The sequence below is a fragment of the Panthera pardus genome, unplaced genomic scaffold, assembly GCF_024362965.1.
Source record: "Panthera pardus isolate Hobbes unplaced genomic scaffold, ASM2436296v1 HiC_scaffold_2, whole genome shotgun sequence".
NCBI lineage: Eukaryota > Metazoa > Chordata > Mammalia > Carnivora > Felidae > Panthera > Panthera pardus.
The window spans coordinates 82,439,798-82,456,484 of record NW_026526765.1 but is presented as its reverse complement, the minus strand read 5'-3'; the positions used below and the strand labels follow the sequence as shown (position 1 = coordinate 82,456,484).

At 37.0% G+C, this 16,687-nt stretch overlaps 2 protein-coding genes across 6 annotated transcripts in view; one reads left to right on the top strand and one right to left on the bottom strand.

Moving 5' to 3' along the window:
• Positions 1-2,373, bottom strand: part of KIAA0825 (KIAA0825 ortholog) — a 385,059-nt gene extending 382,686 nt beyond the window's left edge. For all 3 annotated transcript variants that reach the window (XM_019428780.2, XM_053907194.1, XM_053907195.1), the window contains exon 1: positions 2,227-2,373. The gene's annotated coding sequence lies outside the window, so the exon portion shown is untranslated. The remainder of the gene's footprint in view (positions 1-2,226) is intronic.
• A 2-nt stretch (positions 2,374-2,375) lies between these two features.
• Positions 2,376-16,687, top strand: part of SLF1 (SMC5-SMC6 complex localization factor 1) — an 83,019-nt gene continuing 68,707 nt past the window's right edge. For 2 of the 3 annotated variants that reach the window (XM_019428784.2, XM_019428782.2), the window contains exons 1-4: positions 7,038-7,125; positions 13,871-13,984; positions 14,145-14,220; positions 15,370-15,610. In XM_019428784.2, coding sequence (XP_019284329.1) covers positions 7,069-7,125; positions 13,871-13,984; positions 14,145-14,220; positions 15,370-15,610 — 488 coding nt within the window. In that variant the 5' untranslated portion in view covers positions 7,038-7,068. Of the gene's footprint in view, positions 2,498-7,037; positions 7,126-13,870; positions 13,985-14,144; positions 14,221-15,369; positions 15,611-16,687 lie in introns of those variants that run through there. The other variant, XM_019428783.2, reaches the window with a different exon arrangement.

The following is a 16,687-nucleotide window of genomic DNA, read 5'->3' as shown; positions in this document are numbered from 1 at the left end:
TTTGCTAATAACCAATAAATAGCAATTCTTTACAGGGCATTACAAAGTTCAATTTTATGAAGTTTGTGCTCATTCATTTTCTCTTTTTTTAAAAAAAATTTTTTTAATGTTTGTTTATATTTTAGAGAGAGAGAGAGAGAGAGCACATGCGTGAGTGGGGGAGGAGCAGAGAGAGAGGGGGACACAGAATCTGAAGCAGTCTCCAGGCTCTGAGCTGTCAGCACAGAGCCCCATGTGGGGCTCTAACTCACGAACAATGAGATCATGACCTGAGCCGAAGTCGTATGCTTAACTGGCTGAGCCACCCAGGCGCCCCTCATTTTTCTTTTTCTTCATGTGTTTTGTGTGTGTGTGTGTGTGTGTGTGTGTGTGTGTGTGTGTGTGTGTGTGTGTGGTGGGGGGAGAGAGGGAGATAGAGACAGAGAAAGAGAGGAAACACCTGTCTAAAAAGACAGCTGATATTCTGGAGTTAGAGTCATCTATATCCTGATGGTCTTTAGATTATTTACATTTGTTTGAGTTAGGAAGCTAAAAGAGGCCAAGAATCAACATAGAAAAGAAACCGGATTATTCATATGACAAAGTTACTTCATGGTGATACCTTAAATCCTTAACACATTCCTTAATCTTTAATACTTTAACGTAAGGAATCCGTTAACCCATTAACACATCCCTAAAATCTCTTTATACTCCAGTTTTGCTATCCCTCTGACTTCTGAATGTGACATACTGTCTGTCCAATTTTACGTGAGAATAAAAAGAATGATTCTATTATAGTTATTTATGAGTATAAAGCACAGTAAAAAGAGCCCAAGTTTAGGTGTCACGTAGACTGTTCAAATCTCAATTGTGCCATTTGATTATATAATTTGTGGGAATGTTTTTCAGTCTCAGTCACAATGTTTTTGAGTCTCAGTAGAAAACGTTGGCAAAACAGGGATAAGACAAGTTTTCTTGTAGAATGGTAGTAACTTCAAGGAATGTACAGTGCCTGGCAAATGCTAGCTATTTGTGGTATTAATCGTTGGCTGTATAAATTTCAAAGACCACAAATCAAGGGCAAGAATACCAAAAGATCACTGCCTGTCTAAAAAGCTAGTTGCTATATTGACACATGTAATTTCCCTTCAATTATTTACAATCCTTTCAAATGGAGAACACAAGTTTAAATAAACATGGTAAAATTGGGACCGAATGAGGATATTATAAAAGTTGGTTGAACTGTGAATCAACAAGGAGATCAGAATATCAATGTGCTGTCCTAAATATGGTTGCATGACTCTCAAAAGGTAAAAAGGAATTTGGCTAATGCATCAGGGGCTTTTTTCTTTAGGGTAATTTCTAGAACTCTTTTTGGAACCGGCTGTTTGGGAATAAAAATTAGCTGCCTTTTAGGGGGAAAAGTAATGATTTAAATATAAGGTGGTGAAGGCAAACTACTTACCTGAAGAAAGTGCATACATAAAAGTGAAATAGCCAAGGTTCCCTAAATGACATATTTCAAACCTTCCACTGAGAGAACACCTTTCCTCACATCATCTCTCCATCGCAAGCAATTATCTCTTTACAATTATTGTGGGTACCTCAGTCTTCAAAATTCTCCCGAATCCTTCATTACGGAGGAAACCTGGAGCAGAGCAAGAGCACTTCTGTCTGAAGCTACACCTACTTTCTCCCTCGTGATCACAGGTTTCCTAAAGCTAAAACGTACATCTACGGTCCAGGAGCTCGTGGTAGTCAGGAAAACAAAGCACCTTCTTACCCAATTCAAACAGCGGCGGGAACGTTTAATTCCAAACATGAACGACTCCCTCATCCCAAACATTTGTAAAAGGTGCAACCCAAGGCAATGGAAACAGCCAGGACAAGGATGGTAAAGTAGCTCTCGAAAATCGAGAGTGACTAAATCCTGCCAATGGGAGAGTAATGACACTCCTTGGATACTGGAAGACTCGCTACTACAAATCGGGGTACACATTGTCTTTGGCCTCAGTTGGGATTCCGAGGTCGAATTCCAAGTTGGAGATGGACTGTCCTCGTGGAGAACGGGGTGAGCCGGAATCCCGGGGCCTTTTCCAGCAGCAGCGAATCAAACGCTTTAGGGCCGGATGCAGACTCCTGGTTCAACCCTCTCCCGCTCACTTCTTGGTCCTGCTAAGATGCTACACCGGGCCCCGACCGGTCGGAACTATCAGCCCCAGGAGGCAACCCAGAAAAATGACTTACCCGTCTCCCACGTCTGACGCACATCTAGCAGAACCTGGCCCTCCCGCCAGAACCCAGTCAGGCACCCGCTTGGACCACCCTGACGACGGATCGAGAGCGTCACTGACAACCACCCGGAAATGGTACAATAGCTTCCGGGGCCGCCTAGCGCGCGGCGGGAAATTATTTCCCAGAGCCCGGATTAGTGAGGTAGCGAGTGCTGCAGCGGCAGTCGTCTCCCCTGTCACCACCGCCACCCGAGGGAAGCAGCCCAGACTCTCCGGCAGGGAAGGTAAAGGGCCTCAGCTCGGAAGACACAGTGTACCCTGACTCTCTGGGGTTGTTTCCTCATTGCCCCCGAAGTTTCTGCGGCGCCCGGCTGTGAGATTGGGAAGGGGCTGGGGTTGAACGCCGGCGGTGCCCGCTTCTCCTGCCTTCCGCAGCCACCATTCGTTCCCACTCGCCCGGCCTCGCTGAGCTCTGCGCCCGCGTTGGTGGGCTGCGGCCGCAGACCCCGCCCCGCTCCGCCCTTGCCGCGGCTGGGACCGCCGCCGAGAGTCTCCGCAGTGCAGGGCTGAGCGGCTTCCCCCGCCTCCTGTTTGCGCAGCTCGGCTGGTCTTTCTTCTGCCAGGAAGGCGCTAGGCCACCCGCGTCTCTCGTTTCCATAGAACCGACTGGGACGCCTCTCGCTGAGTCTCTTGGCTGCTTTCCATAATTTAGCGTCAGTGCAGGTGGCTCGGATCCCCCTGGCCCACCTACCAGTGACGGGGAAAGTGGTGCCATTCTTTTCTCCCTGGTAGAATTTTTTAACATAGCCAAATGGTAATGATCATGTATTTGCGGCTACTGTATGCCTTTAAACATACGCACACACTTTTCCTAAAAGAAGGGTGTACGTTCCTGGAGGTTATAATATCTTAGCTGCCTGAGTCTGGGAACAAGACTAATCATTTTCACATTTCCTCCCACTTCCAAAGTGTCTGATTAAATATTGAAAAAAAATTTTTTTTGGTTTGTCTCAGATACTTCCTGTCAGGATTTGACCCAGAAATTAGATGGAGCCTGATTTTTGGACGTCACCAGCTCTTTTTTTGACAAATGACTATCCTGTCCCCCTCCCCAATTTTTTTTTCGTTGAGACTTTAGGTATGAACATTTAAATTGAATTTACAGTAGACGTGTGACGACAGAGTGCCTAGTGAACTTTTTGGTTTATGTTAAGTTATGCCTCAGTACCTAGAAGTATCTAGGTATCTTGATATGCAAGGTGTTCTCGTTTTAGGAACTTTTGATAACCTGTATTGCAGGTGTTCAGTACATAAGTTGAATGTTGGGGGTGTATTTTTATGTCTAACTTGATTATATCAGATTTAAAGAGTATTGTTAATTTAAATGAACCAGGATGTTTTAAACATTTGAAGTTATAAATTACCGTGAAGACCATTAGCCTTCAAGTAATGCAGATAAGCCCCTTTTAGATCTGTTTTCTAAGTAACGATTTTTTTTTTTTTTTGCCTGTTGACTTAGGTTCAATTGTATGATGTAATATTTTCTTGCTTCCTTAAAGCAGAAAGCATAGTCATGTGAAACAGTCTTTGAAACAGTGGTTAAATGTGGCTACCTTTCATAATCAAAATTCATACCTCTCATGACTTCATAATAGTATCCAAAATTTTCATGGAAATGTTGTGTTTTTTTTGTAACCAATAGTATAGCTTTATTAACTAAAGAGTATTTTTCTTATTAATTCTAAGGTCATCTTTTCATTGCTTAAACACTTTTTAAAATAAACAATTGCGTATAGACTGTGAATAATAAAACCTAAAGAAAGTACAGAATCCTCTTTCTCAATAATACAACTGTAATGAAATATGTAACTCTTGTAATTGTCCATAAATATGCTAATGGAAAACGTATCCTGCACAATGTATTATGTACTTTTTCTAACCTTCTAAGGACATCTTATTGCTTAAAAGTAAAATCTCCCTGAAACTTTTTTTAAGTTATTTTTTAGAGGTTTATTGATTTTGAGAGAGTGAGAGCATGAGCAGGGGGCAGGGCAGAGAGAGGGAGAGAGAACGTCAAACAGGCTCCATATTGTCAGTGCAGAGCCCGATGTGGAGCTCCAACTCAGGAACTACGAATCATGATATAAGCTGAAACCAGGAGTTGGACACTTAACCAACTCAGCCACCCAGGCGCCCCAAAATATCCCTGAAACTTTTTTTTAATGTTTATTTTCGAGAGAGAGAGAGAGAGCGCGAGCGCTCGTGCACAGGTGGGCAAGAGGCAGAGAGGGAGACACAGAATCTGAAGCAGGCTCTCAGCTGTCAGCACAGAGCGCAACATGGGCCAAAGTCAGATGCTTAACGGACTGAGCCACCCAGGTGCCCCTCCCTGAAACTTTTAGGTTGACTTAGTTTTTACTTTCTCTGTATCAAAATTACTTTGAAATAGTCTGTTTCCTTGTTCTTGATGGAGAAAAGCCCATATGAATTAGTCTAGTAATTAATTCATCTGAGATCCATTTTGAAAAGAAAATAATGAAAATTTACTTTTTTGTAATAAAAAAAATGGCACTCTTTAGATTGTTCCTAGAAATGCGTTGAAATTTTAGACATTAGTGTTATTTTTTTAATTATGTTTAAATATTTTCAGTAATACTGTTCATTTAAATATCTCCTCACCCTCATAGTAGATTCCTTTTCCTGCGGTATCTTTTTCTCTTGTACTAGCTAAAAAATAGGTTAATTTGTAAAATTATAATGTGGTTAAAAGTATTAGGCTAAATTCTGAAATTTAAGTTCGTGGTATTGTAGAAAAGGCGTTTAGAAACAGAAACAGGCAGATCTTTGAACCAAACCTTGGTTTCACCATTTTGCTAGCTGTGTACCCTCGAGCTAGTTTCTTAATCGCTAAGATTCTCTAGTATCCTCATCCATATAAGAAGGGTAAACAGCACTTAAATTGTCAATAAGGGAAGGAACTAACATGTAGTATACAGACTATAGTTGGGTCCTCATTAAAAGTGAACTCTTGCTTGTTTAACTTTATATCTTATGCTTCTACTAAGTAATTAATACAAAGTTCCTAGTGTACTTAAAGCAGGTTTGACTTTCATCCCCCATAGCTAGCCAACATAGACGGTCTATCCATTCTTTTTTCCCTGAACATGGCCCCTCTTGTCCATCTTGTTTCCTTAAGGGTGGCTTTATCCATAAAAGTAGCATCTCCAGTGCACTTGTTCCTTGTATGGTACTGGATAGATGGAATATCTCCATAAGTCCTCTTAGCCTGCCATTTCTTCCTCACCAGAGTCATTCTGCTGCAACTTCATTTGCTCCCTCTTCTGCTAAATTTACCATCAAAAAGACTGAGTATGACTACTCCTTTCCCAAGTAATGCCATTGGAATAAGAGCGTGCCTTAGGTCTCACCACTGGAGACCTATACACACTGGAGTCAAATACACACAAGCACACATATTTTGTATCTTTAAAGGAAGAGGCAGGAATGGACACTACATCTTTAAGAAAAAAATTCCAGGGGCGCCTGGGTGGCGCAGTCGGTTAAGCGTCCGACTTCAGCCAGGTCACGATCTCGCGGTCCGTGAGTTCGAGCCCCGCGTCGGGCTCTGGGCTGATGGCTCGGAGCCTGGAGCCTGTTTCCGATTCTGTGTCTCCCTCTCTCTCTGCCCCTCCCCCGTTCATGCTCTGTCTCTCTCTGTCCCAAAAATAAATAAAAAAAAAAAAAAAAAAAAGTTGAAAAAAAAAAGAAAGAAAAAAATTCCAAAGGCCAGCTGAATGAAATTTAAAAAGGCCTAATTTGGCTCTTAGGCCAAGAGGGTACAGAATTCCTAAATTTCACTTGATGTTACCGCATTCAGAGCCAAACAGTAATCTACTCACTCAGTATGAATACAGTGATTTGTATATACCTTTTGTGATACTGGTTAAAACAGAGATCCAACCCTTTGACCCTTTTTCACTTATTTGCTTTCCCTGTTAAACGCTAATTTAGGTAGGAGAAACCATGAAAATCTTAAAACTCTTGACAAAGCAGCAATATTGATTGTATTTAAACTTGGTATATCCTTTCCAGAAAAGGGAAGTTTAGAAGTGATTTTCTTTAGTAGATTTAAAATCAAAAGAGAGGTAGGTTTAAAAGCAAAATAGTTCGCTAGAATAACATTAAGAAACTTTAGTTTTCAGTTTTCAGTTACTTACTGGTTGCCTTGAAAGGATGAAGAATATTCACTGACATGGAAAAATGAACATGATAATATTTTAAATAAAACTTAAAATACAGAACTATATCATCTCAGTTTTGTCTATATATATATGTATGTTATTTTTTCACATACATAAACTTTTAAGTAAATCCTTTATCTTAATTATTAACATATAACTTAAAGGATGCATTATGGTTGATCATAAAATCAATGTAATCAGAGGATCAGACATTTATGCTTATTTTCCTACCACAAACCTTGTTGAGCATCCCTGCCCAATTTTTGCAGCACTTTATTCTTTCACTCAGTGGTTTACACCCTGCTTTTTTATCGTCCCTCCTGAACCAGACCTTTGCATTCAACTGTATTCCTGCCTCTACTTCTCCCTGACTTCTCTTTTCTATACACTCGGTCATACTCTTCAGTTATGTTCTAGCTATGTGTCATTGTAAAGAATTCATAGACCCTAAAAAGCTAGTACATAATAAAATGTTCTTAATTATGATGAGTGCTATAGGTTTATTTGCATTTCCAACACCAACTGCACAGGAATTTCAGGCATCAGGGATAGGCCCATGTGGGAGATATTTTGGGAAAGTCCACACCACAGAGACAGTTGCTTTCTCTGCATAAATGCCAGCTCTGTTCACAATCATTATCTGCTTAGTTGTGTGTATTATATGGTTCAAGGTAAGTAACTATTTTTTTAAATACTTACTATGTTTAAAAAAATTATTACAAAAGTATTTTCTTGTAACTAAGAATCTAGTGTGTAATTTTTCACTTTTTGACAGTAAAGATAAAACCTTTAACTTTAAATAAATGCTCTCTGTTTTCTCTTCTTTTTGTTGTGTTAGGATAGTAGCTTCTGTGTGAATGCTTGAAGGACCACTCCCTACAAGTTCTAGAAAAAGCTATCATTTCCTTAGAAATACCAATGATAGAATTATATTGCAGCATGTTTACTTACTTTCTTGTGCTGGAAGACATCTGGCAGTTAGCCCTTGATCCTCCGTACCCCAGAACATATCACCCACATAAAACTTGACCCTTCTTATAAGGACGTTGAATTGTTTGAGTCATTAGTAGTTATTAAACCAGTATTATATAATCCTCTCTTTGGGCTTATGGGCATATCAGGCTGTTGTTTCTTGTTTTCTTAATCCTGCAGGGTCATAGGAAGAATCATTAAACCACTGATTTAATAAATATAAATAACACTACTCATGTATCTATAAATGTCTTTTTCTATGTATACAAATATCAATTTTTTCATGTATCTGTATGAATTATATCAGTGATCCAGCCAATAAGTTTGTCGTAGGATTATAGTATTAAAAAGCATTGCTAAATCTATTGTAAACTGTTACTTAAACTAGAACACTTGCTAATAGGATGCTACTCGATTAGGTTAATGGAATTTATTTTTATTTTTTTTTAATGTTTATTTTCAGAGAGAGAGAGAGAAGGAGGGATGGGGGGAGAAAGAGATAGAGGGGAGAGAGAATTCCAAGCAGGCTCTGTGTTGTCAGTGTGGAGCCTGATGGGGGGCTGGAACTAACAAACCCATGAGACCATGACCTGAGCCAAAATTGAGTCTGAATGCTCCATCGACTAAGCCACCCTGGTGCCCCTGCAATTTGTTTTTAAAAAATTGTGCTAGTCAGTTTGTGCCATTGCTAGGATTCACACTTCTGTGAAAGTTTAGCTAATAGCTCAGTTTTTCTGATAAACTTGTAAATAAGTGCCCTGTATTTTTATTTGTTTTTTAACATTAGTATTTGCATAATGTTTGAATCAGGACATGCTGTTATTTCACACTTCCCTTCTTCTTGCTTGTTTAGTTTCAGTTTCATTTTTAATTGTTTTTCAGAGGAAAGAAATTGCTTTAAAAGAGCTTTCCTGATTTCTATTAAGTAGTTGGTCCTCTTTTCATTTTACTGTGAACTCTTGGCTGTGATAGAAAATGCTGTTAAATATACAAAATGGATGTATTTATTCCACTGCAAAGAAAGTATGATTTAAGATGAAAAGTTTGCATGATGCACATCCAAGTCATTTAATAATTTATACATCAAAATGTGCGAAAATGCCAATAATCATAAACATTCCGGGGTCCCTGGGTGACTCCGTCAGTAGAGCACTGGACTCTTGATTTTGGCCCTGGTGATGATCTCATGGTCGTGGCATGGAGCCCAGCGTCTGGCTCCATGCGGAGTGTGGAGCTTGCTTGGGATTCTCTCTCTCTTCTCTGCCCTTCTCCCCAACTTGCATGCTGTCTCTTTCTCTAAATAAACATTAAAAAAATAATAATAAACATTCCAATTATAGAATAGCTGTTAATTAACTTGATCGAAAAGAGGAATATAGTATAATTTTTTCCCCCTTGTAGTTCTGTATAACATCTAGTTCTCAGGAAGCAGAAGAATAAAATTTAAAGGAGAATCTTTAAATAGAACATTCTGGATAATAATGTTACAGTGATTTTGTATTCATTGCTTTCTGTATGTATATTCTGATTATTTAACAGTCTATATATGTCAATATTTTAGAAAAGCCAGATGGGCAAAATGTTAGGTTTTTAAAGCTAATCAGCCTCTCTTTTGGCAACATGTCTTCGAATAGCCTACTAAATAGCTTTTTGAATCTTTAAAATACATAAACAAAATAAATGTAGTAGGTAATATAAATATGACTAAAACACTTGTGTTCCTCTGATAAAAGTGGCTCTCAAGAAATATAAAAAGTTAGATTGCTTTTCCACTAGAATAGCGAGATGATCTTCACCAGTATTTTGAATCTCACTTACCTAATATTTGTTAAAGGACCTACCATTTTCTTTTTGTTTGTTTTAATTCTTTTTTATTATTCTTTGGGGGGCACCTGGGTGGCTCAGTTGGTTAAGCATCTGACTTTGGCTCACGTCATGCTCTCTTGGTCCATGAGTTAGAGCCCTGTGTCTGGCTCTGCCCTGACAGCTCAGAGCCTGGAGCCTGCTTGGGATTCTGTGTCTCCCTCTCTGCCCTTCCCCTGCTCTTTCTCTCTCTCTCTTTCTAAAATAAACATTAAAAAAATAAAGAAAATACCAAGATGATCTTCACTGGTGTGTTGAATTTCACTTACCTAGTATTTCTTTTTTTTAATTTTTTTTTTTTTAACATCTATTTATTTTTGAGAGACAGAGAGAGAGACCACAAGCAGGGGAGGCGCAGAATCCAGACCAGGCTCCAGGCTTCAAGCTGCCAGCACAGAGCTCAACGCGGGGCTCGAACTCATGGACCGTGAGATCATGACCTGAGCCGAAGTTGGCCACTCAACCAACTGAGCCACCCAGACACCCCACTTACCTAGTATTTCTTAAAGGACCTACCATTTTCTTTTTTGCTTATTTAATTGTTTTTTAATTCTTTTTTAATGTTTGTATTTAAATTTCAGTTAACACAGTGTAATATTGGTTTCAGGTGTACAGTATAATGATTTAGCACTTCCATACAACACCTGATGTTCATCACAAGTGCACTCCTTATTCCCTATCACCTATTTAATCCATCCCCCACTCCTTTCCCCTGTGGTAACCATCATTTTGCTCTGTATAGTTAAGAGTCTGTTTTTTGGTATGCCTCCCTCTCTCTCTTTTTTTTTTTTTTTTTTACTTTGCTCATTTTTGTTTCTTAAATTACATCGATGAGTGAAATCATATGATATTTGTTGGTCTCTGACTTATTTCACTTAGCATAGTACTCTCTAGCTCCACCTATGTCGTTGCAAATGGCAAGATTTCATTCTTTTTTACGGCTGAGTAATATTCCATTGTATATATACCACATCTTTATCCATTCATCAGTCTATGTACACTTGGGCTGTTTCCATAATTTGGCTATTATAGACAATGCTGCTATAAACATTGGGGTACATTTATCCCCAATAAAAAATTAGTATATATATTTTTTTATTCTTCGGGTAAATATCTACTATTGCAATTGCTGGATCATAGGGTAGGTCTATTTTTCACTTTTTGAGGAACCTCTATACTGTTGTCCAGAGTGACTGCACCAGTTTGCATTCTCACCAACAGTGCAAGAGGGTTCTGCTTTCTCCACATCCTCACCAACAGCTGTTGTTTCTCATATTGTTGATTTTAGCCATTCTGTCCCGTGTGAGGTGATATCTTATGGTTTTGATTTGTATTTCCTTAATGATCAGTGATGTTGAGCATCTTTTCATGTGTCTCTTGTCCATCTGGATGTGTTCTTTAGGAAAATGTCTATCATGTCTTCTGCCCATTTTCTAATTAGATTATTTGGGTTTTTTTGCATGTTGAGTTCTATAAATTCTTTATATATTTTGGATACTAACCCTTTATCAGATATTTCATTTGCAAATGTATTCTCCCGTTCCTAAATTGCCTTAGTTCTGTGCAGAAGCTTATTTTGATGAAGTCCCAATATTTTATTTTTGCTTTTGTCCCTTGCCTCAGGAGACCTATCTAGAAAAAGGTTACTGCCTCTGTTCTCCTCTAGGGTTTTTATAGTTTCAGGTCTCACATTTAGGTCTTCCATCCATGCTGAATTTATTTTTGTGTCCTGTGTCAGAAAATGTTCCGGTTTCATTCTTTTGCATGTTGCTGTCCAGTTTTCCCAGCATCATTTGTTGAAGTGACCATCTTTTTCCCATTGGATATTCTTTCCTGGTTTGTCAGAGATTAGTTGACCATATATTTGTTGATTCATTTCTGACTTTCTAGTCTGTTCCACTGATGTGTCTATTTTTGTGCCAGTACTTTACTGTTTTGATCACTACAGCTTTGTAATATAACTTAAGTCTGGAACTGTGAAGCCTCCAGCTTTGCTTTCTTTTTCAAGGAGGACCTATCATTTTTTAAAGGAAATTTGCCTGAAGGATTTATTTATATCCATAGAATTAATAGAAGCAGCATTTCTCCCTACTTGTGGTCATATGCCTTGTAATCCACTTGTGGCTTTATTCTACATGTGTTAATGTGTTCTGCATCAAACTGAGTCATTGTTTCAAGCAACAGAGCATATTCTTTGTAAAGTTTTTGTATATTACCAGTCTATATAAGTGGATATTATCACTCAGCAGCTATGTCATATATCCCATAAACATGGTTAAAGAGATTTATAAGGAGTTCCTTCTGCAAGAAGCCACTTATAATTTACTTAGTGTTGGTTGTATTTTCATGAGTGGTTTTTCATATGATAACAAGCCCTGTTTTGTGCATTTTATAATTTTGTACCAGAACCTTTTAACTTTAAAAAAAAATGTTTCATTGAGGAACCTTATCCTTAGAGACACATTCTTTATGTTAAGTATCTTGATTTTTAGGAGTTTAAAGGGTTAATGCATTACATCCCTTTCCCTCTTTTGGAGCCACTAGAGAAATAAGAAAATTCATTATTTTGGGGCCAAAATATCAGCTTTTTTACTGATTAAAAATTGGTTTGGAATAGTTAGCTTTGTGTAACTCAAGTGTGCTTCTTAATACCTAATCTCAGATTTCATTTACCCACCACACTGCAGGATTACTACTGGCAGTTTCTTGGGACATGTCAGAAAGCATTAATAGGAACTTGTCTTTGCAAGAGGATGGTCCAGCAAAGCATACATATCCAGTTAGTTTTCTCAGGTAACTTCTCCTCCCAAAGCAACGAGTGATGAAGGGTAGAGAGAAACCAGGCTTATTTCCAGCTGAAGTTCTTCCTCTTAGAAACCTTAAGCAAAGAAAATGAAGCTTCACTCATAACCCTGAATAGTGCTTTTAATTGTTCACAGTGAGACTTTCTTTCAGGTTTTACTCAAGAATGAATCTCAACTTTTACTTAAATACATATATGTATGTATAGTTCATATATATTTAGTACCTATATACGTTTGGTCTTTGACAGTAGACTTTCTATAAAGAACACTTGTCTTTATACTCGTCTTGTTCTATGTAACACTTGTCACCAGCTGTTACTATTCCCGGCCTCAAACAGGTATAATTTTTTAGTTTCCTTTTAATTGTCTTTAAAGGGTCAGCTGCTTTTGCTCCATGGCATTAATTAAACACTAATTTAGAGCCATAGTGACATAATTGTTAGAGAAATGGAAAATTACCAATTTCTCTAGTCCCTGCTTTCTTCATCTATAAAGAGAAAGTAGATTTTCTATATGATACTATCTAGTTCTGAAGTTCTGATGTCATGTAAACAAACAAAATTCTGTGTTCTAATTAAAAATACTGTGAGGGTGCCTGAGTGTCTCAGCAGGTAAAGCATCTGACTCTTGATCTCAGCTAAGGTCTCAGAGTTTCTGAGTTCAAGCCCCACATTAGTCTCAGTGCTGGCAGCACGGAGCCTGTCTGGGATCCTCTCTCTCCCTGACCCTTCCCTGCTTGTTCTCTCTCTCTCTCTCTCTCAAAATAAGTAAATTAACTTTTTAAAAAAAACATTTAAAAAAAATAAATAAAAATACAGTGAGGTGTAATCTTTTTTGCTTAATAAATGTGCCTCTTCAAGAACAAAATGTTTTATGAATAACATTTAAATGTAGATTAAGGTTCCTATTAAAATAAATTTGAGGGGCGCTTGGGTGGCTCAGTTGGTTAAGCGTCCAACTTGGGCCCAGGTCATGACCTCACAGTTGGTGAGTTCGAGCCCCACATCGGGCTCTGTGCTGATGGCTCAGAGCCTGGAGCCTGCTTCAGATTCTGTGTCTCCCTCTCTCTCTGCCCCTCCCCTGCTCTGTCTCTCTCTCTCTCAAAAATAAATAAACATGAAAAAAATAAAAAAATAAACTTGAAAACTGATTTTTTTTTCAGTTTATTTTGTAGGTGATGAAACTAACATATAGCAGAGTTAAGAAATGTATATTGGGAATAGAATCCAGGTTCATTATATGTACCTACTATACTAAGTTACTTGGTGTAAATGATATGGGACCATAAGTTTTATCATCTCTACTTACTTACACATACTCTCAATATATATCCATAAGCACCTTAAAAATTGTTATAAGGTAAGATTAGGTTTCATTGTCCATATTGTACTTGTTGCGTAAGACCTTAACAAAAGGAGTGCTTTTAAAACGAAGCTAGTATTATTATACTAATATTGTTTAAATATCCCCTTCTGAAGAATTGTATTCATTCATCAGTGTTTTAGTGTCAAGTGATGTTCTGATGGAAACTTTCAGTGTTCAAGACAGAAAAAAAAAATCTATTTACAGTTGTATTTTGAGAAGATAACTTTATAAACCAATTTCTATTGAACATAAGCAATCTTAACAGTGGTATTGACAATATAGCCTTAGATGTTTAATTCTTTTTATGTTTAAGTTTTATTTTTTTTATTTTTGCACTCATAGTTAAAAAAATAATGTCAATCCTGTGAATAATATCTTTAACATGTTTTATCTTTATGTGTATATATGTTAGATGGAAGATGGTGCTCCAAAGCATATCATCCAGATGACGGGATTTAAGATGGAAGAAAAGGAAGCTCTAGGCAAATTGCTTTTAAAACTAGATTGCACTTTTATTAAGAGTGAGGTGAGTACAGAAACTTACCAACTATTTAAAATAGAATTGAAAAATAATATTGGCCTAAGAATGATAAAATGTCCTCTTGATATTATAAGAATAAAATAAATGTGCTATAAAGGAAATCTTACCTTAGTAACGTTTCTTCACTTGGATTTTTTTCTTCCAGAAATACAAAAATTGTACACATCTTATAGCTGAACGCTTGTGTAAAAGTGAAAAGTTTTTAGCAGCTTGTGCAGCAGGTAAATTAACTACTTTCCTCCTTGAATGAAAATCTTCATGTGAAAAAAGAAGTACCTTCATCACCAAAAGATAGTATGCTTATTATATCAAATAAATGTGGTTTTTCCTGATATTTTTCTGAAAATATATTATAATATTTTTTTGTTTTATTTTTCTAAGGAAAACTTTGTAACACACGAAAATGTATCAAAGAGGCAGAAATCCTTAACTTTACCAAAGACTTAGTGTCTTACATAAATGTTTTATGTCAGAAAAAAAAAAATTAACAAAAAAGATAGGCACAAAATGCCAAAAAAAAAAAAAAAAAAAAAAAAAAAAGCTTTTCTTGAAGCTTCAGTGAACTGTTCTAGTCAAGTTTTCTTTGATCTGTTGTTGAAAAGAGACTTTGTTCTCCTTCTACGGCGGCCTCTGTTCCCACCCATGCTATGAAGCAATGATCATGCTGTTTTGTTTTTCTAAGATTTTAAATTCCCTAAGTCCAACTTGGGATTTAGTGTCCTCCCTTCTATCTTTGTCATCCTTGATGTTCCTTTTATTGTTTCTTTTACTGTGATTGATCTGGCATGTCATCAGTCCACTAATTTTCAGAAAAAAATTATATATAATGCCAGTAAATTTATTATTTTTTAGAGTAACTCACCAAAAGGATACTTGGATTTATTTTTATATCTGAAAATGAAAACCTATACTGTCCATGCTGTTGAAAACAATTACTGATGCCCAGTTAAAGAAGGTGCAAGAGTGTTTGTAAATTTCTTTTACAAAGTGTAACGTTGCTGTAAACATCATTGCAAAAGTTATTAGCATAGGAGGAAAAGTATAAATCTCAGCCAACTTGGTGAATAGTAATAGTAGACATAATTTAAGTAATACCACATGTATTTTATTAAGCCTTGGGTTTGTATTTTCTTCAGTAATGTTTTTAGACTTAGAATTATTATGGGAAAAATTGCATACAATGTTCAGTGACATTGTAACCCTCTACCAAAAATTTGGGGAAACAAACATAATTCAAAGATCGTGTTGGTAACATAGCCTAAAGGTCTCATGTTGAAAAAGGTCAAACTTTATTTGATATTTAGTCCTTATTGTTTACCATTCATTAGAACCCAAATTATTTTGTGACTGACAGTTGGTTTGCTTTCTAGGAAAGTGGGTACTAACTAAGGACTACATAATTCATAGTGCCAAAAGTGGCAGATGGCTTGATGAAACAACTTATGAATGGGGCTATAAAATTGAAAAAGACTCTCATTATTCGCCTCAAATGCAATCTGCACCTAAAAGATGGCGTGAAGAGCTGAAACGCACTGGTGCTCCAGGAGCCTTCCATAGATGGAAAGTTGTCCTCCTTGTTAGAGCTGATAAACGAAGTGATTCTCTTGTAAGGTAAGAGGAGTTCAATCTCATGAAAGCTAAAGCAATGAACAAAAAAAAAATAATTTTGGTTTGCATGAATACCTTTTTGAATTTCTTTGAAATTTGTGATTTAGTCCAATTGAGCCATGATGATTTACTCTTTAAACTCAGAGTTAAGTCATTCTGTACATTTAAGTATATGTGTCTACTAGAACAAAATCTATTTTACAGTATTGATTTAGATTACTCTTGGGGTTTCTGTTTAACTTTCCATGTTATTTGTTTTGGGTAACTCAAGCAAAATAAAGCTTAAAAGATTTTGATTTTAGTTTTGAAGCAATTTAAAATTTTGTAAGTATTACCAAGGCTTTTTCTGGGTCTATATAGTGCAGGCTTCATGGTTCATACTGTTTCCTTTGTTTCTTCCTGTTTTTTACATCATATTTTTAAAAGTCTTCTGAGTAAACTGTATTCTGGGACTGTGATAACTATTAGGGGTGATGCAAGGGCCTTTTGTCACCTGTACAGAAGTTTTATTTATAGGTAAGTAAAATGTATACATTTTAAGTATACATTTTGATGAATTTGGACAAATTTATATACCCATGTTTCCCCCACACACACCCACACCCACACTACTGTCAAGATCTGTAACAATTATGTAATTCTACAATGTTCCCTTGTGTCATTGCACATTTAATTTTGCCCCACCAATGTAAGACAACCATTAACTTCCTTTGTGTCACCCACCACACATTAAATTTGTCTTTTTTTTTTTTAAGTTCATGTGAATGGAATTCTGTATATACTCCTTTGGTATAGTTTCATTTGCTTAACTCATTATTTTTGAGATTCATCCAGGTTATTGTATCATCCAGATTCATTACTTTTTGTTGCTTAGTAGTATTTCACTTAGCAGATGTATTGCTGTTTATTCACTCATTGATAGACATTTGTTTTTTGTCTTTGTTTTTGTTTTTTTCATTTGTGCTAATATAAACAAAGCTGCCATGAACATTTGAGTACAAGTCTTCATGTATATTTGTTTTTACCTCTCTTGGGTAAATACCAAGAATGAAATTGCTGACTGAGATGGCAGTCGTATAT